At 45.6% G+C, this 24,896-nt stretch overlaps 1 protein-coding gene across 1 annotated transcript in view; it reads left to right on the forward strand.

The window, feature by feature from the left end:
- The first annotated feature begins 7,949 nt into the window (after positions 1 to 7,949).
- Positions 7,950 to 24,896, forward strand: part of Rragd (Ras related GTP binding D) — a 30,836-nt gene continuing 13,889 nt past the window's right edge. Inside the window, exons 1-2 of the mRNA XM_051187491.1 lie at positions 7,950 to 8,276; positions 22,037 to 22,332. Of these exons, the coding sequence (XP_051043448.1) occupies positions 8,132 to 8,276; positions 22,037 to 22,332 (441 nt within the window). The 5' untranslated portion in view covers positions 7,950 to 8,131. The remainder of the gene's footprint in view (positions 8,277 to 22,036; positions 22,333 to 24,896) is intronic.

Raw genomic sequence — 24,896 nt, forward strand, 5'->3', positions numbered from 1 at the left:
CACATAAAATAAAAGTACGTATTTTTAAAAAGAAAGAAAGGAAAAGTCTGGGCATTTTCTGCCATCATTGGTTTTGCATTCCCTGCCAGGTTTGGAACAGAATCTGACAGTGATGGATCAGTATCAAAGCCTGAGGGACAAGATTCCACACGGGCAGCCACACAAGTTCACCTGGCAGCAGCTGAAAGCAATAAAGAATGTCATCAAAAGAGAGGAGCTGGAGTCAAAAGAATTCAGGGATGGTATGTCCAAATAGAAACGTCACAGCTTACAGGAAGTCCTACAATCACTATCCCAAACTCTATGAACATCCTGAGAACATTACCTTACTATGGAAACTGAGACAGGAAGATCCCTGGTCTCCAAAAAGTAGAGGCCAGCCTGGGTAACATAAAGAGACCAATCTCTAAACAACCAAACATAAACTAACAACAAATAACTGGTGATGTCATGAGCAAACAAGTCAGTTGAGAGGGAAGGTAGTCTGAATCCTGAATAACAATAGTGAAGATTTAATCTTTTTAAAAATTTATGAGTGTGTTCAGAAGTATGGGTACCTATATAGAAGTGCCTTCAAAGATCAGAAGCATTAGATCCCCTAGAGCTGAAGTTACCAATGATTGTGAGCTACCCAATGCAGGTGCTGGGAATTGAACTCAGGTCCTCTGGAAAAGTGGCACATGCTTGTATTAGTTACTTTTCTACTGTGATAAAATATGACCAAAAGCAACTATAGAAGGAAGAGTTTATTTATTTATTTATTTTTGCTTATTGTAAATAGTGGCAAAAATACCTGACAGGAACAATTTAAGAAGGATGATTTATTTGACTTGTACTCCAGGAGCTTGGCTCAGTACCTTGCTGTCTCATCCCCAGTTACTCTTAACTGCGCTGTCCTGCATGGCTTTGGGACTGACACGACTGGAGTGACAGGGAATGAAGAAACACACACACACATACAGAAAAGCTAGGGTCAGGGAGGCCGTGCACTCTAATGGAGACACACCACCAGCAGCCCAGAAACTCAGTGAGTGTCTTATATACAATTTAAACTGGAAGGCACTGGCTAATTTCCATTGGGGGTCTTTATAGGTCATCTCAGGCTGAAGCCATCCAGCAAGAGGAACCCACAATTGATACTTTTGCATACTCTATTAACGTCTGTACTGGGACCAGACCTTGCCATTCTCAAAAAGTAGTTGGATAATTTAAGGAAAGCTGGCAAGAAACAAGCTAAGCTACAGCCAGGCATACATAAGTAATAATAAGCCTCTGAGTGTGTGCATTTATTTGGGGGCATGCTCCCAAAGAACCAAAGAGTAAGAGCTAAGAGTAAAAAACAAACAACATTTTGGCATACCAACGTGAAGCTGTATTTTCATGTCAGGCTTGAGAAAGCAAGGGGAAAAAAGCGTACAGCTCCTTTAAGAGTTTATGCTTGCCAGTGAGCTCTTGAGCCATCAGTATGATAAGTAGGAACAAAAAAACACAAAGTAAAAGTACCTGGCACAGTACAAGCATCAGCATTCTAGAGCTTTAGGAAGGCTGAATGCAGTTCTTGGTCACCTGCTTCCCACTGGGCTGCAAGCTTTAGGCTTTGCTCTCATGAACTAAGAAGTGGGCAGAGCCATTGACTAGAGCTGTTAGACTAAGTTTGCTCATGGGGTCAGAAAACACTGAGATAAGCAATGTAAAATACACTGGAACCTGTTTAGAGGTTTTTACTGTCTGGACCTCTTTTACTGTTTATCTTTTAGGCAGTTATAAAAAGAAATAAATATATTTAAAAAATAAAATAAAGTCTTTAAATAGGCAGTAAAAGAAATATAAGAGAAAAAAGCCACATAAAGATGGGAAATACACAGGGAGTCTGATTCCTGTATGCATTTATGTTGATTTTGAATTTTGTGAATGCTGATGAGTGAAGGGCAGCTGGGAGACATGGGATTGTGAACAGGACTGCGAAATTGAACCAACCTAGGTACTTTAGGCTTTAGCTATCTTAAATTTTACAAAGGAAAAAAAAAAGGCACTTTTCTCAAAAATTCTGTAGAGTTTTGTTTCCAAAGGAAACAAGAGCCTGTGGATTCCTTCAGGATTGAGATGGATCAGAATTTGATCAAGGGAGATGTCCTGAAATTTGACAGGTGGTATCTATCAACAAAGCTTACCATTGGTCTTCCCAGAACTTTCTGAGGGATCCCTAAAGATACTCTGTCCACAGACAAGAGGAAGCAGTCTAGAGAAAATAGCATCCACATTCCTAAGAGCTGTGTTGTAGGGGAAATAATATTACTTACCAAGTACTTTGGAGTTCACCTCATTGTGGAATAATGTCTTTATTCATTCAAAATTTGAATGGGAAATAGACAATGCTCATCTTTCCTAATACCACAAAATGTCTCTAAAAAGTTAGGAGGCTTTTCTAGAATGAAAAGTCAGTTAAAATAAGGATTTAGTAGTCAACTTTATCCCTAAAAATCTGTAACAAGTCCTGGGAGAAGGGCCTGAAGGAAGGTATTTTTGTATTTCTTTCACTGGAATGCTGGAGAACGAACCTAGGATCTTGCGGATGCTAGACAAGTGTTCTACCGCCGAACTAGTTCCCTGGTTGGGTATTTCGTTTGTTTGTGACAGCATATGGTGTGTAACCAAGGCTGGCCTGGAACTCCAAACCTTCCTGCCTTCATTTGTAGAGCATGGGGCATTTGAGCCATGTGTCCTACCTTTCATCCTTGTCAGTTCACTCCTAATGGCCTTCTTGCAGCTCAAGCTTACCTGCATGGCACTTCCTGCGTCTTACAGTGAGTGGAAAACTTGGTGTTTATTACATCTTGAAGCGTCTGTAAAAAATATTCTAGGACTATGAAGTTCACCAGATATTCTCTTCCTCCTCCTTCTGTGTCCTCCCTCCCTGCCTTTTCCCAAACTCCCCCACCATTGACTGAGCATCTATCAACCTGCCATGGTTTCTTACAACAGCAAAAAAAAAAAAAAAAAAAAAAACATGCAAAGCTGAGAGGCAGGCTGATATTCTTGAGTACAGTCTCCTAGGAGACAGCCAGCCACAGACAGGCTGATTTCCAGCTACAGTGGCCACCACAGCAGCCAGTTCACTAGCCAGAGCCACAGTAAAGTCTCTTAAAAGCTTCGGAGTTCTTCTAATATGTCTCAACTCTTATTTAAACCTGAAAGAATCTACACATGATTTAAAAAAAAAATCAGCATTGTTCCTAGGATTTCTATCCCCATGTTTTTTATTTTATTTTATTTTTTATATATTTTGTGTTCTTATGGAAAGTTGACCACATTGAAATGACAACAGTAGCTAAAGAAAAGCAAGCAAGATTTTTTTCGAGCCTGTATGTGCAAACTTTGTCAGATGATACCCTTGAAATGATGCTAAACTAGAGCACTCTCTGCTGGCAGTCAAACTGTTCCCTTTAGCCAGGGTCCAGCATGACTGAGGACTTAATTTCCCTTGACTTTGTGTGACAGACAGGACAGAAAGAGAAAAGTATGGGAGATGGAGATGAGGAGGGACCCTTACACAATTAATTCCAACACAATTAATGTTTTCTGTGAAGATTGCTGACAACGAAATACTATTCCGTTTTGTTAAACTAGCAAAGACTTGGGTAAAGGCTTATGTGTGTATGATGATGGGTAGGAGGACCTTATTCCTTTCACCAGACGAGACAGCTGACTTAATTTTTTTAATTATTAATTTATTTTTTTTTACATTCCCAGTTTCTCCTCCTTCCTCTCCTGCTCTCCACACTCCCCCATCCTCCCATCTGCTCCTCAGAGAGGGTAAGGCCTCCCCTAGGAAGTCTACTAAGTCTGTCCCATCATCTAGTTGAGTCAGGACCAAGACACCTCTCCACCCCCAACACCCCTGTGTATAGGCTGAGCAGGTATCTCTCCATATAGAATGGGCTCCACTAAGTCAGTTTGTGCATTAGAGTTAGATATTGGACCCACCACTGCTAGTGGCCTCGTATATTTATAGTCCCAATCACACCATTGTCACCTATATGAAAGTTGACTTTCTTTATAGTAAAGATATCCTACCTTTCTGATCCTTGTGATCTTATTAATTATAATTTCATTAAGTGCCCCTCAGAAAGTACCTGTCATCTCACATAGGTTCCTCCACAACCACTTCGGGTTAATAGCTTTAAACCTAACTAAAACCACACATTGTGACTATTGTACAGTCTATGAATAATGACACTCCTAGAGAAGCCCTCTTCTTTCAAGAATGTTTTTGTGAGCCCCACCCCCCCACACTCTTTTCCTTGAGACAGGATCTCACTATCTCCCCAATGCTAGGACAAAAGGCATGAACCACCACACCCAGCCTTTCATTTTGTCTTAATCTTTATTCTTAAAATTGATATTCAAGCTGGGCTTGGGGGAGAGGACTTTAATCCCAGCACTCAGAAGGCAGAGGCACACTAGCCTGGTCTACGCAGATTCCTGGCCAGCCAGGACTACACAGTGAGACCCTGTTTAAAAACAGACAAGCAAGCAAGCAAACAAACAAAACACCCCTCAATAACAACAAATAAACAAAATACTGTTGTGGGGTGGCTGCCAGGGAAGACAACTCAGACATGGATATAAGCCAATAGAAAGTCTTTATTTGTAGGGCCCTGCATGGAGCCCCTAAGGCACCGTGAGCAAGCCTGAAGCTGTTGGCCAGAACTTCTTGCCCCACAGCTGCTATTGGTAACCCCCACACACACATATACGCTCCCCAGTTGTCATTGATACTCTTCCTGTTTTGCTAACACACACCAGGTGGGGAGGAGCTAAGCCTGATAAGCCTGTTATTTTCCACTGTGCTGTAAATCAGTATATAAGCCCACTCCTTCACCTCAATAAACGGCATTGGGCATTCCAACATTGCCATTGAACAAATGACCCTCTGCTTGTCTTATTTCAATCTCTAGGCCTTCACCCAATTCATGGAACAGAATGGGGATACATTTATTATCGGGCCAGTCCCTACATTGAGTGTTTGGGATCCCAGTGTAGCACTGAGCCTTTCTCAGTGTGAACTTCCAAGCACATATTCTGAATTGACATACTTCAGTTAACAAGAGCAGCTAGCCAGAAGCAGAATTACAGAAGCAAAAAAGCAAGGTTAGTAAAAACAAGAAAGAAAAAAAAAAAAAAAAGAAAGAAAGGCATGACTGCTCCTAGGTATGTCAGAAGAGAAAATTTGTCGTAGATAAAAGGGAGAGCATAGCCAGAGGCGGAGATACCTGGAAGAGCCTAGAGTAAATATGACCCTGGAGTGGAGTTTAGGGTAGGAGGCAGGGTATGCCAGCCACAGGTACGGACTGAAGGATGCTGGGAGAACCTGGCAGCCAGGGTCCACTTTGATATGTTAATACACACCTTAGTTAGCCACCTGTCTGGGTTTGAGAGCTAACAAGTACATTTAGAGACTTCCCCAGAACTACACTTTGATGTATTAGGTCTTTGTTTTTGTTTTGGCAGATGGTGCTATCTTCATGCTGAGTTTCATAGCCTGAGTGGTATTTCCATCATGGAGTCAGTTGTGCTGGGGGCTACTAAGGTCTGGGGCCCTGTTACAAAAACAAAACCTCTATATAAAGGCTGGTTGTTATGGTGCACATCTTTAGTGCTGGTGGATCCCTGATCACTGTGAATTTGAGTCCACCCTGGTCTAGCTAGCAACTCAGGGCTGATAGGTGACACTCAGCTCCTGCCCCCCCCCCCCCATGTCATGTAATTTAACTCCCAACTCTCCTTCCTCTCCTTCATACTGGCTAGTCCTGAATTCTTTCCTGCTTTAAAACTACAATCCTGGTTTGGCCTGAGCTGAAGTCCTTACAAAGTTAGGAGGACCTCAAGCTGCCATGAGTCCAGCTCTCTGTCTTCCTAACAGATGACAGGGCTGTTGGTCTGTTTTATTTAAACTCAAGCATGAGCCAATTCTTAGACAACTTGGGGTGTGTTCTGATCTATTGCTAATGTCCTCCATAAAAGCTCTCTTCTTGGTGCTGGAGAGATGGCTCTGCAGTTAAGAGCAGCTGCTCTTTCAGAGGACCAGAGTTCAGTTCCCAGCACCTACATGGTGGTGGCTCACAACCATCTGTAACCAGGTCTGAGTGGTTGGTCTGAATCTGAGCTGTTTGTTGCTAAGCAGCCCTCTCCCAGTATCCTAAGGACCTCACTGATGCTTGAAATAGGCCAGCTGCCAAGTCTTTCCAGCTACTTTGGGGGAAACATCCCCTATCTTATCCAGGTAGCTTCTTTTTCTTAGACAGATTCGTGGATTTCAAGCTGGCCTCAGCCTCACTGAGTTGCTGCTGCCCACCATGTTGAGTGGTGCTAGAGACTGAACCCAGGACCTGGTGCACGATAGACAAGCACTCTACCAACTGAGCCCCAGAGCCCCTTCTCTACAGAAAGGAAAACCGCCCACGAGAAACGAGTTCTGTTTCTGTTGAGGTGCAGAAAAGGCAGCTTCCTGTGAGGAGAGTGGACCAGCCTGCATCAGCGGATCTGCTTTCCCCCACTCACCTTTGACCTCCTCTAGGTTTCAGTCTTCTTTGCCCACCGGTTTCTGGTTGCATTGGACCAATCACGGGCGTTTCCAGGAGAGTGCACTGAGATGGGAAAGGAGAAGAGAGGCCAGAGTACTCCTCTCCTATCTGCTTGGCCATGATGGCTCCAACAACACTGAGTGCCTGACTGAATGTAAGGCCTGTCTCCTGGCTGCTCGTCAGAACTCCGGCTCCCCTCGCTCCCTCCCGCTATGTTTGGAGTGAGTTTCCCACTTGATAATCCTTGTCTTGACTCTCTAAATTCTGCCTACCCTTTTGCAAAATGTTTCTTCACTTCAGTTAACACCTTTGTGTCTTAGGAACGACCTTGACCATGCAGCCATGCGGAATTCTACTGCCTCTAGCTGGAGAAGTTAGGGCCTTTCCTGCTAAAGCAGCCACCCACCTAGACGAAATCCGGGACAGGAGTCGTGATTTAGTAACCCTCTTCCTACCCAGATTTCTCCAAGGACCCCTATAGTAAGGCCTGTCTCTGGCAGCAAGTCTCCAGCCTGAACTGCCTTTCTTTTCCTCTGAGCTCTGGCACCTGTAGGATCCGGATCACCTTGCTGGCCTGCTGGGGTTTGTTTGTTTGGTTGGGTTTTTTTTTTTTTTTTTTCTTTCTTATGTGCTAAACCGAAGGAAGTTCATGCACATGACTTATTATTTTTTTTCTCTTTTCAGGAAGGGTGGGTACACTGTGTCCTGCAGTGAGAAGTTTGCGAAGGAGGAAAAGGCACCTCCTCACCCACATCGCTACTGTTCCAATCTGAGAGCTGCCCCTCAACTCCCACAAAAGGCATGGCTCATTTGTGTGTTACTACACCAAGACAGTTGGCCATAAAAAGCCCCGAGAGCCTGAGGCTCTCTCGAAGGTTGCAGAGTAATTATTTAGTACAGTATGTTTCAATTTAAATCACGAGACATGTCATTTCTTCGGAAAGGTGTCTAGCAGAGTCTCCCAGAAAAAAAAAGAGTTTGGGAGTATTATTGGTGGAATCTTAAAAGGCACCTAAGAGGAAACTGTTAAGGAAACTACCCAGCTACTGTGCATTTATCAGAGCCTCGGGAGTCTATGGCACAAGGCTGTGAAGTGGGGGCCTGGGTACCACAGGGTTGGGTTGGAGGCGGTTTAGGAGGGTAGGAAACTCGAAGACGGTGGTGCAGAAGGCAGTTGGGTTGGTCCTCGACAAGGGTGTCCGCGGGGCCACGCAGAGGGCGGTGGCGAGCGCGCGTCTGGACACCCGTGCTGTGCAGGGGGAGAATGTGTGCGGCCCTGGCTGGCGCCCCGCCAAGCAAGCGGTGGCTGCGGCCAGCGAGCGCGCGCCCGGCGGTGCGTGTGTGTGACAAGCGTCAGGTGACTCGGGTCACGCAGTCGCTCCCTTGCGCTCCCGGGGAGAACTGCCGCGCTCCGGCTGGCTCCTCCGGCAGCAGCGGCGGGGAGGGGGCTGGGCACCTCTGCGGCCCCCAGCGCACCAGGCTCGCCCCGGGAGGTGCGGGGGGAGGGGTTCGGCCCACGCGGGACTCTGGAGCCGAGCGTGGGCGTGATGAGCCAGGTGCTGGGCAAGCCGCAGCCGCAGGGTGAGGATGGCGGCGACGACGAGGAGGAGGATGAGCTGGTGGGGCTGGCGGGCTACGAGGACGGGCCCGGGTCCTCGGACGCCGAGCTGGACAGCGGGCCGGAGGAGGGAGGTGAGCCGGCCGGCGGTGCGCTCGCCGTCCCTGGGGCGCTTGTGCTGGGCGATGCGGGGCGCGCGGGTCCTGGGAGCCGTGGTGGGGGAGGGGCGAGGCCGGGCTGCAGACTCCGGCGGGGAGTGGGATCGGATGTCGAGCTAAAAGAGGCAGCTGGAGGCAGCGTGCCTGCTGGGTCGCCCACAGCTGCGCGTGTCATTCTTCCCCGCCGTGGCCACGAGAGGGTCTGTGGCGTGGGACCAGAGCGCTGGGGCGGGGCCCGCGCTGCAGGTGGTATCCGCGTCGCCAGGAGACCTCGGGGTCCCCGAGATTAAGACACTCAAAGGAGTGCATCTTATGTCTTCCCTGGGAGTGGGCGCGGGGAGAGCGATCGTGGGCTACTGAAGCCAACTGTTTCTTGGAGAAGGAGCCCGAGTTAGCCCTTCAGATGCAGGCTGCCTGCATTTCATTCCTGAGACACAAAGAAGTTGAGTTTAGGATTCCCGATTGTTTTTCTTTTCTTAATTACCCCGCCCCCCAAGGCGGAAGGTCACTTGAAAAGGTCAGTTGGATGCAGTTGTTAACATTCTCCATGTGTGTTGTAAACGTCTCTAAGAAAGGACTAATCTCTGAAATGTCCCACACTGAAGAAACCGAGAAATAAAAGTACTTGTAACAGGAGTTTTAAGAACTTTTATTGAGAATTCATTGAACTGAACTTTAAATTCTCTCTACAAAGCCTTTCTCGGAAGATAGTTTTGTTTCTGTATCTGGCAGGGACTACTTCAGTGAACCAGTAAGGGAAGGGGAACATCTTCCCAAGTCACCCCTTTTCCTGGCTGCTTTTCTCTAGAGGACTGGTTCTCCATTGTTTAAATTGGTGTATGCGCTTGTGCGTGTCCCTCTTCTGCGGGCCCTTTAATTGGTCCCACAGTGGATAACTCAGCCACTTTTTCTTTTTTTAATTAAATTGTTCAGTCACTTTATTATTACTTAAATAGCATCTGTTAGAATCTAGCAATCAGGAAAAGGCTGAATAGGGATGTATTTGCAAGGTATTTGAAAAAGTTGGTGTGTAATAGGGAACTTGTGTGGTAGTTTAAAGAGAGAAGACCCTGTTCCAGAGGAAGTCGGTAATTTGATACTGTCCGGGGGGCTAGAGTTTGCCGGTAGGGCACAGAACCTTTTCTCTTCCCCTGCAGTCTTTATCGGGGTGCTTGGGGGCACTTTTGAAATTTGATTTGGCAAGATTTGAAGTGAAAGTAAAACCCTGCCCGAGGGGAAGAATTCCAGAAACAAAAGGCTTTTCCAGAGCCAGGAATGGGAGGCCCCCCCAGTGCTGTTAATCTAAATGCAACCCGGCTTGCCGCTTTGTTTTGATGACTTCAGTAATAAGCCCCCTACTGGGAGTTCCGGATCAGGCGGAATCCTGGAATCTTGCTATAAAAGGATACAGTACTCTCACGTGGTGAGAAGCACGCACGTTCTTTTCTGCTCTGGCAGACACCACAGAAGCTTGGCTTTGCTCTGCTTTCTATTGTGCACAGGTGGTCTGCTACTTTCTCTCATCCTTTATCTATGAACACTTTCCCTTTTCCCTCCTTTCCTAATTTCAGCCTGGAAGTTTAGGCCTTAAAGCACAATCTCTATCAGTGCTCTATCCTCTGTCAGTGCTTCCTGCCAATTTACTCCATCTCAGGGAGCAGGGATGGGAGAGGGGAAGCCAAGAGTTTAGATATCCTGGGCCATGTCCTTCTGAAGACTGGATGGTTTTAAGGTGTTAAAGTGTGTGTGTGTGTGTGTGTGTGTGTGTGTGTGTGTGTGTGTGTGTTGCATGATGTAAGTGCTCAGGTGAGGGTATCAGATCTGGAGCTGGAGTTACAGGAGGCTGTGAGCCACCCAGCATAGATACTCAAGAAGAGCGGCAAGTGCTTTGTTAGCCATCCATTTCTGTAGCACATACTCCCATTTAGATTTTGGAAATTCTGTGTTTATCTGTTGTCAAACTTAAGAGAGTGAAAAACAACAGGGACTTCTTTAATCTGATAAAGGATGGGTGCAACAACACTCTAGTGAACTCTTCTCCCTCCCTTCTTACTAGTGGGTGAAGTTTAGTGGAGGTCTGGGAGTTTTTCCCCATTAGGGTCCATCCTGGGAGCCTGAAAGTGGGATGTTGGGTTGGCTGGCATTGCTAGTTGAGGCAACTTGTCAGGCGATGTGCAGGGGAATGTAGACTGAAGATGGAAAGCTCCTACTGCCCCTGGGCTATGTAATGCATGGTGGTGCCCTGATCTCATTTCTAACCTGAATACCATGTGAATTTTAACATGTGGTAAAGCTTGAAAGTGTTACTTACATGTGTGTCTCCTTTGGCTCTCACTCCAAATTTTGTTCATGAGCAGCAGGAGTGTTTTCAAGCAGCTTGGTTCTGTTGGGGACCCACTGAGACATTACTTAACCCTTCGTTCCTTGTTAATCAGTCACAGTAAGGCAAACCTCATCTTCAAATGCTGCCCCCAAATCAAACTCCAGAGATGGGGCAATGACTGAACCATTCATTAAAAACAATTAAACAGGGGCTAGAGATAGGGCAGAGTGGGTTAAATGCTTGCTATGTCGGCATGAAGATAAGAATTCAGACCCCAGCATCCACTTAAGGGTGAGGGGTTAGGCGGGGTGGGTTTGTACCTGTAATCTCAGCCCTGGAGAGGAAGACAAGAGACCCCTGCAGTTTATAACGAGTCTAGACAAGTTGGCAAGTTCCAGGTTCAGACAGGAATCCTTCTACAAAATAAAAGGTGTATAGAATGAGGAAGGCACATGAAGTCACCTGGCGTCCACAAACGTGTAAAACACCAACATACACACACATTACCAACCTCCCCCCCCCCAATTATCATAGAGCTAGAGGTGTCCTGGCTCTTGGTTTCAATCCTCAGCACCCCCATATAAACCCATAATTGTACCACAAATAATGATTAATTTTTGACACCTAGACTTTAAATTTACTGTTACTATGTTTTAAAAACTGACAAGGAAGGAGACTAAAAGATCTACCTGTTGTTATCTGCTCTCCCATCGCGTAATCAGAAAGTCAAAGGTTTTCCCTGAAGTCCCCAATTTTCAGGAAAAGATAGCCTCTCACCCCAGTCTGCCTGAATCTGGTCTGTGTTTTCACAGGGGGCTGTGCCCCATTTGAGTCTGAGGGTTTTGATTATTACTGGAGTCACCATTGGGAGAGCTGGTGATACTTCCTGAAGGATATACAGGTGCTGAATACAGTAAGCCCCACCTTCTAGCCGTTAATAAACTGGGTGTGGTGATATAAATCTGTAATCTCAGTACTCTAGAGCCTGGGGCACAGGATCACCAGTCCAAGGCCTCAACTGCACGTGACGCTGTACTTTATTAGCCACCTCTCCCATTCTATTATTAGAACAAAGAGTAGTGTATTGGAAACACAAGGAAGCATAAGCAAGTTGTAGACAAGTGATGGGCTCTTCGAGTGAAAGAGGGTCTTGTCTTTCAAAGATTCCTGTCCCAGGTGTCACTTAATTTTAGATCACACTCCCCGTCCCATGGCAGTGCAGGGCAGCTTTGCTTCCCAAGTCACCTCTTGTTTCTGTCTCCTTAGCATCTTTTGTCCTTTTCATTAAAAAAAAAAAAAAAAAAAAAAAAAAAAAAAAAAAGTGTACTGAGCTCACACATCAGTCCTGGATACCCTCAAGCGTCAGTCCCGGCCTTCTTCCTTACTTGAGGCAGCATGACTTGTTAGTGCTGAACCTGGAGCCACCAGGGATCCCACTGTCTCAGACTCCCATCTCTCAGTAGGTCACTGGGATACAAATGCATGGTTTGCATCAGGCTGTAAGTAGATTGTAGGGACCCAAACTCATGGCCCCAGACCTGGATCCCTTTAAATTAAAAATATTAAAATTCTGTCTCCTCTGTCAAACCTTATAAAGCACTTTGGTGACAATGGCTCTCCCTAGTTTTGTTGTGACTCTCACAAGGTTTTCCACTCCTTGATTGATGTGTCTTACAGATCTCTGAGGATTGTCACTTGTTTCTCAGTGTGTAAAAGAGGTTTGTGTTAAAAACAGCCTTGAGATGCTCTCAAGCAGTTCAGAAAAGTTCCTAAGAATTGGTAAATCACATTAGAGAGATAGCTGGAGATGTGTGTGTGTATTTATTTATTCATTCATGCTTTTCAGTTCCTTACTAGTATGCTTTTAGAGAATTTTATAAAAAAATTTTTTTTTCTCTACATACAACTTTTTTATCTGATGTTTTTGGGACAGGGTCTCACTATGTAGTCTTAGTTGACCTGGAACTTGGTATGTAGGACAGCCTGGCCTCAAACTTAAGAGATCACCATCAAAGGATTCACTGTCATGAGCCAGAGTTCATGCAGAGGACTTCCCTGTTTCCCTAGGGAGAACCCCTAGACCAGTGGTATTGTGGAATATTTGTTTATGCAAAGATGTTTTGCATTTAACTATGTAAAGATGTGTGGCTATTTTACCTTGCCTACCTAAGGCACCTGATTGGTCTAATAAAAAGCTCAATGGCCAATAGCTAGGAAAGAGGTATAGGCGGAGCTTCCAGGTGGAGAGTAAATAGGAAGAGGAATTTAGGCTCGGGGAAGAAAGAAAAGGAAATGACAGGTAGACTCCAGGAACTGGCCAGCTAACCAGACATGGAGGAAGCAGGAAAGTAGGACATACAGAATGAAAGTTTAAAAACCCTGAGGCAAAACATAGGTGACTAGAAACAGGTTAAATTAAGTTTAAAAAGCTAGTGGGACAAGCCTCAGATAAGGCCAGGCATTTATAATTAATACTAAGCTTTTGTGTCTTTATTTGGGAGCTGGTTGGCAGCCGAAAGAAAAATCCCAACTACATAGTTGTTCTCAAGTTGTGGGTTGCTACCCCTCTGGGAGGTCAAGCGACCTTTCAAAGTTATCCCATATTAGATACCTGCATATCACATATTTACATTACGACTCATATAACTAGCAAAACCACAGTTATGAAGTAGTGATGAAAATAGTTGTATGGTTTGGAGGTCACCAGAACGTGAGGAGCTGTATTAAAGGGTTCCATGAGAAGATGGAGAACCATGGCTCTAGACCTATGGAGCCTGGGCTGCATTGTGAGGAAGTTCTGTGTGAAGAAATGCACCCAGACACTCCAGTCTCATTGTCTTCAGTTCTGGCTAATTAGTCATGGTTTGAGCATTCCCAACCCGCAAATCAGCCAGGCACAGTAGGAGCCCTGTCCTCATGGCACACATCCATCTTCTTTTTGCAAGGCTGCTTAGGTTTGGGGAGGGCTCTGCTGGATAATTCTAGATTAAATAACCAGTCTGCAAAGTTAAAGTGTGATAATATCCCAGCTAGGTGACTCCCCTAGTTGCTGTTCCTTGGCAAGGGGTGACAGGGTCCTCGAGGGTCTTCATTTGTCTGGTTCATCAGCTGGGCTGTTTGGGAAACTTGAGCAGGACCAGGAAGGACCAGGTGGCAGATGAGAAGATCTGTGTCCCTGACCATGGTGATTTCACTCACACATCACACAGTTCCAAGTGCCAGAGCTGGACATAAAGTTTGTTTCTTTTCTTTTTTATTTTTTTAAAGGTTTTATTTTTATGTGTATGAGTGTTTGGCCTGCATGTATATATGTACATTTCGTTTGTCCCTGGTGCCCATGGAAGTCAGAAGGTGTTGGATCCCCTAGAGCTAGAGTTACAGATGCCTGTGAGCCCATGTGGTTGCTGAGCTCCAGACATGGAGTTGTGTGTGTGTATGTTTGTTTATATGTGTGAGCATTCCCATAAGTGTAGAGGCCAGAGGTCAATCAAGTGTCAATCCTCAGGTGCTTTGTCTTTTGAGACAGGGACTTTCACTTGTCCTGGAACTCCCCAAATGGACTGGGCTGTCTGGGTTGGGAGCATCAGGGGTCTGTCTGTCAACATGACCCTATTCCTGAGATTATAAATGCAGGCCACCATACCCCAAATTTTTTTTTTTTTTTAAAAATCTGAGACAGTGATTTGACTAGGTAAGGTCCCCATAGACTTATATGTTTGAATGTTTGGTCCATAGGGAGTGGCACTATTAGGAGGTGTGGCCTTGTTGGAGGAAGTGTGTCACTGTGGGGTAGGCTTTGAGATTCCATATATGCTCAAGCCATGCCCAGGGTGGTACAGTTTTTTTCTGCCTTCAAATCAAGGTGAAGAATTCTCAGCTCCTTCTCTAGCACCATGCCTGCCTGCACAGTGCTGTGTTTCTGCCATAGAGATAATAGACTAAACCTCTAAAACTATAAGCCAGCTCCAATTAAATGTTTTCCTTTATAAGTATTTTGGTGGTCATGGTGTCTCTTCATAACAATGAAACCCTAACTAAGACAGACAGGGTCAGCCAGGCAGTGGTGGTGCATGCCTTTAATCCTGCTACTTGGGAGGCAGAGGCAGGAGGATCTCTGTGAGTTCAAGGTGAGCCTGGTCTACAAAGCTACACAGAGAAACCCTGTGTTTTTGGTTTTTTGTTTGTTTGTTTGTTTGTTTGTTTTTGAGACAGGGTTTCTCAGACCCTTCCATCTCTGTAACTTGCTCAGGTCTCTTCCTGGAACATCCTTGTCTCCACAGTTCCTCTCTAAGGCTTTGAACTTGCTATGTGCCTTTCTCAAGTCTCTGTGCCCCTCCTGATAGTGATGGGTCTCTGTATCAGTCTCTGCCTCACATGGAGAGGCGTTCAGGACATGACGTAAGAACAATCCCATGTCAGTGACAGTCTCCAAGGCCACTTTTAGAGCCTTCTGTGAAGCTCCCTGTCTGTTGCTCTTCTCGTAGCCAGCCTGTACTATTGTACTGCATAGAGGACCTGCTGGCCTTCAGTCTTCCCCAGACTCATGCTGCACCACTACATGATGAGCAGCTGTGGTGGAAAGCCCTTCGGTAGGAGGCTGAGGCACTCGCCTTCTTCCTGGGAGCTCCCTAGTGTTGTGGAGATGGGGGCTGTTTGGGGGTGCTCAGAACTGCATTCTGTGGGAAGGGACTTGAACCTGGACAAGTATATTACATATATTACATATATGTGTATGTACTCTGCTTATCATGCCATTCAGGCCTTAGGGGCTTCTTAGGCAGATTTTGAAGAGGACAGAAAGGGGTTTGGTAGAGTGCTTGCCAGGCAAGCAGGGGCCTCAGGTTTCAATTCCTATGGCCACATAAACCAATGGTGCAAGCCTGTAATACCAGCAGTTAGGAGGTAGGAGGATCAGGAGTTTGAGATCATGATCCAATCTACAGGGAGTTTGCTGCAGCCATGATCAGCCCAATCAACATTGTGGCTGGTGGTGAGCCGTTGGCCTTGTCTCCTTCCAGGTGTTTGCAGACAAAGTTCCAAAGATAGCAGAAAACTTTTATGCTCTGAGCACTGGAGGGAAAGGATTTTGGATATAAGGGTTCCTCCTTTCACAAAATTATCCCAGGATTTATTCACCAGGGTGACTAAATTTATTCACCGCGATGGCACTGGCAGCATGTCTGTCTATGGGGAGAAATTTGAAAATGAGAGCTTCATCCTGAAGCGTACAAGTCCCAGCACCTTGTCCATGGCAAATGCTAGACCAAGCATAATTGTTCCATTTTCCATCTGCACAGCCAAGACTGAGTGGCTGGATGGTGAATGTGGTCTTAAGGAAGGTGGAAGAAGGTGTGAGCATCGTGGAAGCCATGGAGCATTTTGGTCCAGGAATTGCAAGACCAATAGGAAGGTTACCAATTGCTGACTGTGGACAGCTCTAATTCTTTCTCCTTCTGTAGCACAGGAGAGTGTCCCCACCAGATCTGCTTGAAATACCCCATAACCCTGCTCTCACTGAAGTCCCTCCAAGTCTACATGGATTGCAGAGTTAAGTTTAGGATTATGAATAAAAACTAAAAAAGAACTGTGAAGGAGAAGTCAGGCGTTGGTGGCACTCACCTTTAATCCCAGCACTCGGGAGGCAGAGGAAGGTGGATCTCTGTGAGTTCGAGGCCAGCCTGGTCTACAGAGCTAGTTTCAGGACAGGCTGCAAAACATACAGAGAAACCCTGTCTTGAAAAACAAAACACAAAAACAAAAACAAACAAAACAACAACAAAAAAGAACTGTGAAGGAGAAGAAAGGTGGGTGGGAGAGTTGTGGGGTGAATTTGTCAGCAGTACTTTCAAGCTTCAGCACTGGCATGCTAATTCAGTTTTCAGTGGTAACTCACAATAATAAAGCATATTTACATCAGGAACCAGCACATGTATGTAAATAAACCCATCTCACTAAGCAGTGTTATACCTGTGACAGATGTGTCCTATTATAAATTATGAGCATAGCATCTTTGGTATTGGAAGATCATATGGTTGACATGAAGCCACCTTGTAGGACATGGTTAGGAATGGTCTGGTTTTAATGTGGTGGAGACTCTGCTGAGTGGACTACCATATCCAGCCTTGTGATCTGGGCAGGCTCCTTACCCAGATGTCCTGGGTGCTTGTCAGTAGCTGGGAAAGGTTTGCAGAAGTGGCAAAGTAGTCCCTGGCACACAGCATGTGGTTAGACATCTAACTGAAGTCATGACATATATCACAGGCCTCCAGGGACCCCTGGTCCCTACTGTTGGCATCTTGAGGACCTGGCTGCCCTTCCTCCACTCTAGTTAGTGTGTGCTGGATCCTGACAGGAGGGAAATACGTTTGGCTCCATGTGCAGTGGCAGCTGCATGTCTGTTTCACTTACTTAGCCAACACTTCTAAACCTGCACACCTTCCTTCTTCACAAAGACTCCTTTGCTGCCCTGCCCCCCCACCCCTGAGAGGCGACACTCCAGCCTAGATCTATAGACTCAGCTAAAGACTGTACCTAAATCTAGCAATATTACCTGTTCAGAAAGACTTACAACATGTGGACATTGCATGTAATTCTTGTGTTTTGTTTGTTTGTTTATTGAAAGAAGGGTTGTATTCAGGAAGAATGATCAGTAGATGGGGCCAGTGAGACCTCTTGGCAGATAAAGGTGTTTACTGCCAGGCCCAATGACTTGAGTTCCATCCCCAGCACTTTCACTTCCCAGGCTGCCTCAGGAGCATTGCCCCCAGTTTACACTCACTGTTTGGGAGGTAGTAATAAGAGCAACTGGAGCTCATTCGGTTTCTTTTCCTTGGGGTTACATTTTTTAAATAGTTTGTATTGTTGTGCCCAAACTCTGAACCCCCAAATCACCAAGAGACCTGATCCAATGCAAAAGCAAAGAGTCTTTAATTTTATGAGTTAACTCCATTCCCCCATCCATCAGACACAGTGGGTGAAGCAGGTGAGGACTAGGAGGGACCTTGAGCAGCAATGAGGCAGGAAATATATTGGGGTAGAGCAGGGGACGTCTCTGGGGTCTGCAACAGTCTCAGGGCATGGGCAACCTGTCCTGAATTGATTGGTCAGCTGTAGCTGCAGCAAGGTTGCTATGCATAGAGGCATACAGAGAACTTGCTCTGTAGATCAGACTGGTCTCACAGAGATCCTCCTGTCTCTGCCTCCTGCCTTCTGGGATTAAAGGTGTGGGCCACCATGCCCAGTCCAGATGATTTTTTGTGCAGGTCAGAGGCACTGCATCCCCTTGGAGATGCAGTTATAGGTGCTGTAAACTGAACTTGGATCCTCTGCAAGAGCATATACTCTTAACTGCCAAGCCATCTCTCTAGTCCATTGTGCAAGTTTTGGATATCACATATGCTTTCATTTTTCTTAAGATTTATTTATTTTTTTGATGTGAGCTAGTGTTTTATCTGTATGGATATCTGTGTATCATGTCATGTCCAAATTCGGAACTCCAAAATCACCAAGAGACCTGATCTGATGCAAAAGCAGAGTCTTTATTTAATTAACCAGTTAATTGTATTAACTCAGTTCCTCTGTCCATCTGATAGTAGGTGGAGCAAGAAGACCTGCAGGGACCTTGGGGCAGGGGTAGAGCAAGGGGAGTGTCTGGGATCTGCAATGCTTTGTACACCATTACTGTAAAGCACATCCAGAGCCCACCAGCTAACTTCTGATTAGTTCCTTGCCTCATGGAGGTTATCTGGCTTCCTAGTGGCTGGGGCAAGGTCAGGCAAAGTCAGAAGCTGCTGAGTCAGGCCTGCATCTTGCTGGGTCTTTTCTGCAGCCTGTCAGGGCTGCTAAAGCAGGGAGCTGGGTGAGGGTCTGGTTCTATGTGTGCCTGGTGCCCACAGAGGCCCAAAGGTGGTGTCAGTTGCCCTGGAACTGGAGTTACTGACAGTAATGAGCATGTGGGTGCTGGGAATTGAACTTGTGTCTTCGTCAAGAGCAGCCAGTTCCTCCACTGAGCCCCCTTCTTCAGCCCCTCCTGAGAGTCTTAAGGACTTGTCGTCCCTGGTGTTTAACCTTTCTGTTTAGTGAACCTGTTTACTTTGTTTTCTCTGTACTTGGGGAGGGCTCATTGCATTGTTCAGTCCTACTGGCTCTTTCTGTAATGTCTTACTTTACTGGGGATTGAATGGGGGTGCTCTCTATGCAAGGCAAGTTTTCTACCCTCTACCACTGAACAGCAAACCCAACCCCTGCTGCTTTTTGTTTTCTGAGACAGGGCCCCAGATTGTCCAAAATGGCCTTAAACTGCCCCCTCCTGAGCACTGGGCTTTTAGGTGTGCCCTGCCCTTTTGGGGACTTCTTTGGTAGATAGCAGGACTCCTGATGCCACTAATGTTTATTTTACATCGTCCAGGGCTTTCTTCCCTGCCCTCTTTTTTGGATTTCTGATTTAGGGTTTCTCTGTGTTGCTCTGGCTGTGAAACTTGAGCTATAGATCAGGTTGGCTGCAAACTCAGAGTTTTGCCTGCCTCTGCTTCCCAAGTGCTGGGATGAAAAGCAGTGTTTCTTCCTATTTACAGGTTCTTTCCTGCCCTCCTGGTCGGTGTTGAGTCCACCTTTCATCCTGTCTGCCTTGTCCCCACAGTATTTCTATTTCCAGTCTCCATGTCCCTTTCTTGGATAGTTTGTGCTCTGCGATGAGTGCTCTTTCCTCTAGATTCCATCTTTGTAACTTGGGGGTTTGTTCTGAGTCTTTAGTGAACTTGCTTCTTCTGTTTACCAAGCCTACATTCTCTTCTGTAATCGGCATTTTAAAAAGAACATTTCCAACATGTCCATCATTTGAGGGAATGTCCAGAAGGAAGATGACAGTTTCTGCCTCAGACGGTTTTAGGCCCCTTGTTCTGTAGTAAGAATTATTACCCGGTTTCCCGACCTGCAGGACTCTGGGATTTCTCATGACTGTTTATAATTGCATACTCCTTCTGTTTTTTAGGGATTCTGTTTGGGAAGGCACTAACATGTGACCTAGGTCCTGTTCCTTCAGTCCGTGGTCTAACTTCCTGAGGTAGACTTGTCATGACAGCCCTGTGAAAGCATGGTCACCGATGAGGGAGGAACCTAATGCCTTTTAGGTGTATTTCCTCCTCCCCTAGATTCAGTTTATATCATGTATGTCAGCCGTTTGTTGACTTGGGGGAGACTGTACAGCATGGCGTAGGGGAGGTGTATGGTGAGGGCAAGGTGTGTGTGGGGAGGTGAGCTGTCACTTAAAGTGGGATTTGGTCTGCCACCTGGGCCCACATGGAAGGAGGAGAGAACTGACTTCTGTCTGCACACCATGCCCCTCCCCATAGATGAAGAAATGTAATTGACTAATTTTTAAATTGAAATGTAGGTCAAATACTGTCCATAGTATCTGAGTTTGAGTTCACTCTGCTACATAATGAGTTTCAGCACAGCCAGGACTACATAGTGAAACTCTGTCTCAAAAAACAAAAAACAAAGTTTCAAAGTCTGGAGGTAAACTTTCAAGTATTTGGTGTTTGTTGAGGAAGAGAGAGACTCACTGGCTGGCCTGGAGTGCACAGAAATCTGCCAATGTGCCTGCCTCTGTCTCCTGAGTGCTGAGGTCAAAGGAGGTCGCCACTGTGTTCCACCATATGCCCTTTTCAAAACCATATTCCTATTGGTGGGTCATACTGCAGCTCCATATTTAAATTCATTTTACAATTCCAACAGCAATGTCCACTCTCTGCCCCTTCCCTATACTTGTTACTTTCCCTCATGGTTCACCATGTTTCCGCAGTGGCTGATAATGTGGGGCATCTTCTCATATGTTTGTAGATAGTAATGATATAACCATGTATGTGCATCCTCTTTGGAGAGACACCTGGATTCTTGGGCTCCCTTTCCCTTGGGTTGTTTCACAATTTAGATCTTCAAACATTTCAGACATTAGAGCATTGTCTCATAATGACTCTCACAAATGCTTTCTTCCATTATGGTGGTTATCTTTTCATTTCCTTTAATTGTTTTTTTTTTTTTTTAAAAGAGTTGTTGTATTTTTCTATTATGTGTGCATGCATGTGGGTATGTGCGGGCACCCAAAGAGGCCAGAAGAGGGTCTCAGGTCCCTTGAAGCTGGAGTTATAGGTGATTGTGAGCTGCCTGATCTAGGTGCTTGGAACTGAATTTTGGTCCTCTGAAAGAGCATCAAGTACTCTTAACTGCTAAGCCATCTCTCCAGTGCCCATCTTTTTAAAATTTTGATGATATGTAGTTAGTGTCCCTTGTCCCCTATGGTTACTTGTGCATAGTTACAGCTAAGGAACAACTGTCTAATCTAAGGTCTACCTACATTTCTTCTTAGGAGCTTAGTTTAGCTCCTAAGTTGAGGTGTTTGGTCCATTTTGAGTTAACCTGTATGCAGTCTCAGGTAAGGGTCTTTGCACACAGATGACAGTTGGCCCAGCAACCTTGACTAATTGAGTCTTCAAGCCTTGTAGCTCAGGCTGGTCTTGTGATCCACCTGACTGAGCCTCCCAGATGTTGGAATTATAGGTGTATATCATCACACCTGCTTGAGTCTTAATTATTTCAGGTCCTTGATTTCATTTAACTATCATAACAGACATGAGACATGTTTATTATCATTATCAATTACAATTTATGGATTTTTGAAGCTGATATTTTAAAGGATAATTTTATTTTTTTAATTATAGATACATATGTATATCTGAGTGAGGGCTTGTGCATGTGAGATATGTATGTCTGAGTGGGTTTGTGTATATGAGATATGTATGTCAGTGAGGGTTTGTATGGAAGAGAAGGCAGGATCTCCTGGAGTTGGTGCATGAGCCACCAACTGGGAACTCTACACCAGTCCTGTAAGAGCAACCACTGAGCTCTCTCTCCAGCTTCATTTAATTTGAACTTTAATAGCTGTGTGTGGTTATCATACAAATGATGGAAGCTGAAGTGGACAGTCCTGGAAGAGAGGTCTGAGTCTCATGTGCTCTCACACAGTCTGAGTAGGAGGCCTCTGGTCTGTTCCTGTGTTCTAGACTGTGAGGCCCAGGAGGACTCCAGCCAGGAGAGGGTTACCAAGAGCATAGACTCTGATGGCCAGGTAGGGAGGGTGTGGCTAAAGACCTGAGATCTTCAGGCAGTGAGCTCCAGGAATCCTCTGCTTTGGTAATCCAGAGGCCCTGCTTGGGATGCCAAGCCATACAATGGGACTCTGCCCTTCCAGGGTGTGTGAGGGAGTTAGGGTAGTTTTCAGTGTTCTTATGTCCCCACACTGTCCCTCTCCATTTGGAAGAGTAGGGTCTGGGTAACAAGACATCTGAGGTGGAGGTGACACTCCCAGTTAGACGCTGTGAAGGACTCACCCTGCCCTGTCCTGTGGTTTCTTCAGTTCTGGACTTCAGTGACCCCTTCAGCACCGAGGTGAAACCCAGAATCCTGCTCATGGGTCTCAGGAGGAGTGGCAAGTCATCCATACAGAAAGTCGTCTTTCACAAAATGTCCCCGAGTGAGACCCTGTTCCTGGAGAGCACTAACAGGATCTGCAGGGAAGACGTCTCCAACAGCTCCTTTGTCAACTTTCAGATTTGGGACTTCCCAGGGCAAATTGACTTTTTTGACCCTACCTTTGACTATGAGATGATCTTCCGGGGAACGGGAGCACTGATCTTTGTCATCGACTCTCAGGTATGTAGAGTCTCATCCTAGGCAGAGCCACCTCCCCACATTCGTTTGCAGTGGTTTTGTTTGTGTGTGTGTGTGTGTGTGTGTGTGTGTGTGTGTGTGTGTATGAGAGAGAGAGAGAGAGAGAGAGAGAGAGAGAGAGAGAGGGAGAGATGCACATACAAATGTGTGTGCCTTCGCCATAGCCCACCTGTGAGTGGGATTAGAGAGCATCTCTCCAGAGTCTTCTCTCCTGCACCTGAGGAGTCAGAGGATCAAGCCCAGGTTGTCAGGCCTGAGCCAGGCATCTCTACCTGCTGAGTCATACTGCTGGCCCAGTGTTTAGGTTTTAAATCTACAATAGGCTTTTCCATCAAACAAGGATTTCTCACTGCTCTCTGAATTTATAGGAGAAAAGGCTCCCTGTCCAGTCATAGCCCAAACTCACTTATCCCATAAGAGCATATATATTGTGTGGTAGGTGAAAATAATTGGCCCCCCATAAGCTTATATAGAGTGGCACTATTGGGAGGTATGGCTTTGTTGATGCAAGTATGGCATTGTTGGAGGAAGTGGGTCACTGTGCAGGCAGGCTTTGAGGTGTCATATATGCTCAAGCCACATCCAGTATCTCAGACTACTGCCTGTTGGCCTGAATATCAAGATGTAAAACTCAGCTTCTCCACACCAAGTCTGCCTGCATGCTGCCATGTCCCATCATAATGACAATGGACTAAACCTCTGAAATTGTAAACCATCCAATTGAATCTTTTCCTTTAGAAGAGCTGCTGTGGTCATGGTGTCTCTTCACAACAATAGAAACCCTAACTAAGAAACCTGGGAAACTTCATAGCCATAGGGCAGATCCCAGAAGACATATGGAATGATGACCGTTTCTCTGCCGTAAAAGTTTACTTAGAAGGTTACATATTACAATATTTACTTTCAAAGTAGATAAAATTCTAAGTGAAAATCTTCTGAATCAGAGTATTATTTTATTTTAAATTGATCATTTTATCTGGTTGGGTGTTTCACCTACATGCATGTTTGTGAACAACCTATATAACTGGTACCTGCAGAGGCCAGAAGAGGATGTCGGACCCCCTGAAACTGGAGTTACAGACAGGTGTGAGCTGCCATGTGGGTGCTGGGATTGAACCTGGGTACTCTGAAAGAACAACCAGTGCTCCTAACCACTGAGCCATTTCTTCAGCCCTTGAATCAAATTATTATTAGTAGTATATACTTGATTACTATAACTCTTATATATTTTGTAAGTGACTATTAAAATGGGAGGTAGGTATCTTATAGGAAGATGGAGATTTGATTTGTTTTCCACAGTTCACGTCTGTGTTTGAATAACAAGTTCTGTTTTCATTCTTTGCTTCTGTGGCTGTGAGTACTGAGAATTGTGTTCACATAGACAAGCTGGGGATGTAGAGTGAGTTTTATTGTAGCATTTACACAAGAATTTAAAATCCTTCCAAGTGTGTGTCCTGCATTATCCAGTTTTCTGTCCTAAAAATTATTTTTTAATAGTTTATTAACAGTCCTGTGTAGTCCTCCTTCAGCTTGTTGTAAGCGAAGAGTAGGGAGCCATTGGCTGGTGAGGAGCCCGTTCCCCAGCCATTAGTAATTTCTCCATCCTCTCTACCTGGGGCTTGCCACTGGGCTCAATGGGAAGAGGAGGAGGGAAGATCAGGCTGGACAGTGCTGGGGAAGGTGAGTGTGGTTGGGGCCTTAGAGGGTGTCTAAAACTGTGGTGTAGGCTGGAGGCTTTCCCAGGCCCAAAGGGGGCAGGCTCTGTAGAGAGTGCCAACCCTAGTCTAGGGTGGGTGTCAGAGACTTCTGTGAAATAGACTGCCCTTGCTGTCTGGTCAGTCTTCCAGGGCGTGTGGAATACAGAATTCTGGAGCATCTTTAGTAAATCCTTGATTCAGGAGGCTGCACTGTATGACCAGCTCTGAGAACAGGGTTCTGAATACAGGGGCTCATTCTTCCTTTAATGGGAGGTCTATAGAGGGAGAGACTGAAATCCAATGCCAGACCTGTGGTGGGTTTACCAGGCCCATGAGAGCTTGTGCATAGACCCTTCTTCACATGCCGGGCTGTCTCCTGGTACTCCCTCCAACTTGTACTGACTTGTTTTCTGGCCTGTCTCCCCATCTGTCTGCCAGCACTGTAAATCAGGGTGCTGGGCAGGGAACTCTGTCTTCCTGAGTCAAACCCATGCCGTTTTTTGTAGCTGTTTAAGTAGCTGCCTATGAGTAAATGGATTCCAATCAGAGCAAAATATCATTTCAGGTGATGGCTTGGTAAATACTCAGATAGCATACTGTGATGTATAGCAGCTCCACTGCAAATCTGTGTAAGGCATTTATGATATGGCTATAATTTAGCCCCAAATAGGTATATTTACTTATTTTTACTTTTTGTTGTTTATTTTAACTTTAATCATGTGTACATGTGTCTCATTGTGTGGGTCTGCATGTGTGTGTGTTGTCACCACCATCTGTATTGCCCCATGTTGCTTCACCATATGTGGGAAGCTGTCTTTTCGGGGCTGCAGTCAGAGCCAGCTAACTCAC

This window comes from Phodopus roborovskii, unplaced genomic scaffold, assembly GCF_943737965.1.
Source record: "Phodopus roborovskii unplaced genomic scaffold, PHOROB, whole genome shotgun sequence".
Classification (NCBI taxonomy): domain Eukaryota; kingdom Metazoa; phylum Chordata; class Mammalia; order Rodentia; family Cricetidae; genus Phodopus; species Phodopus roborovskii.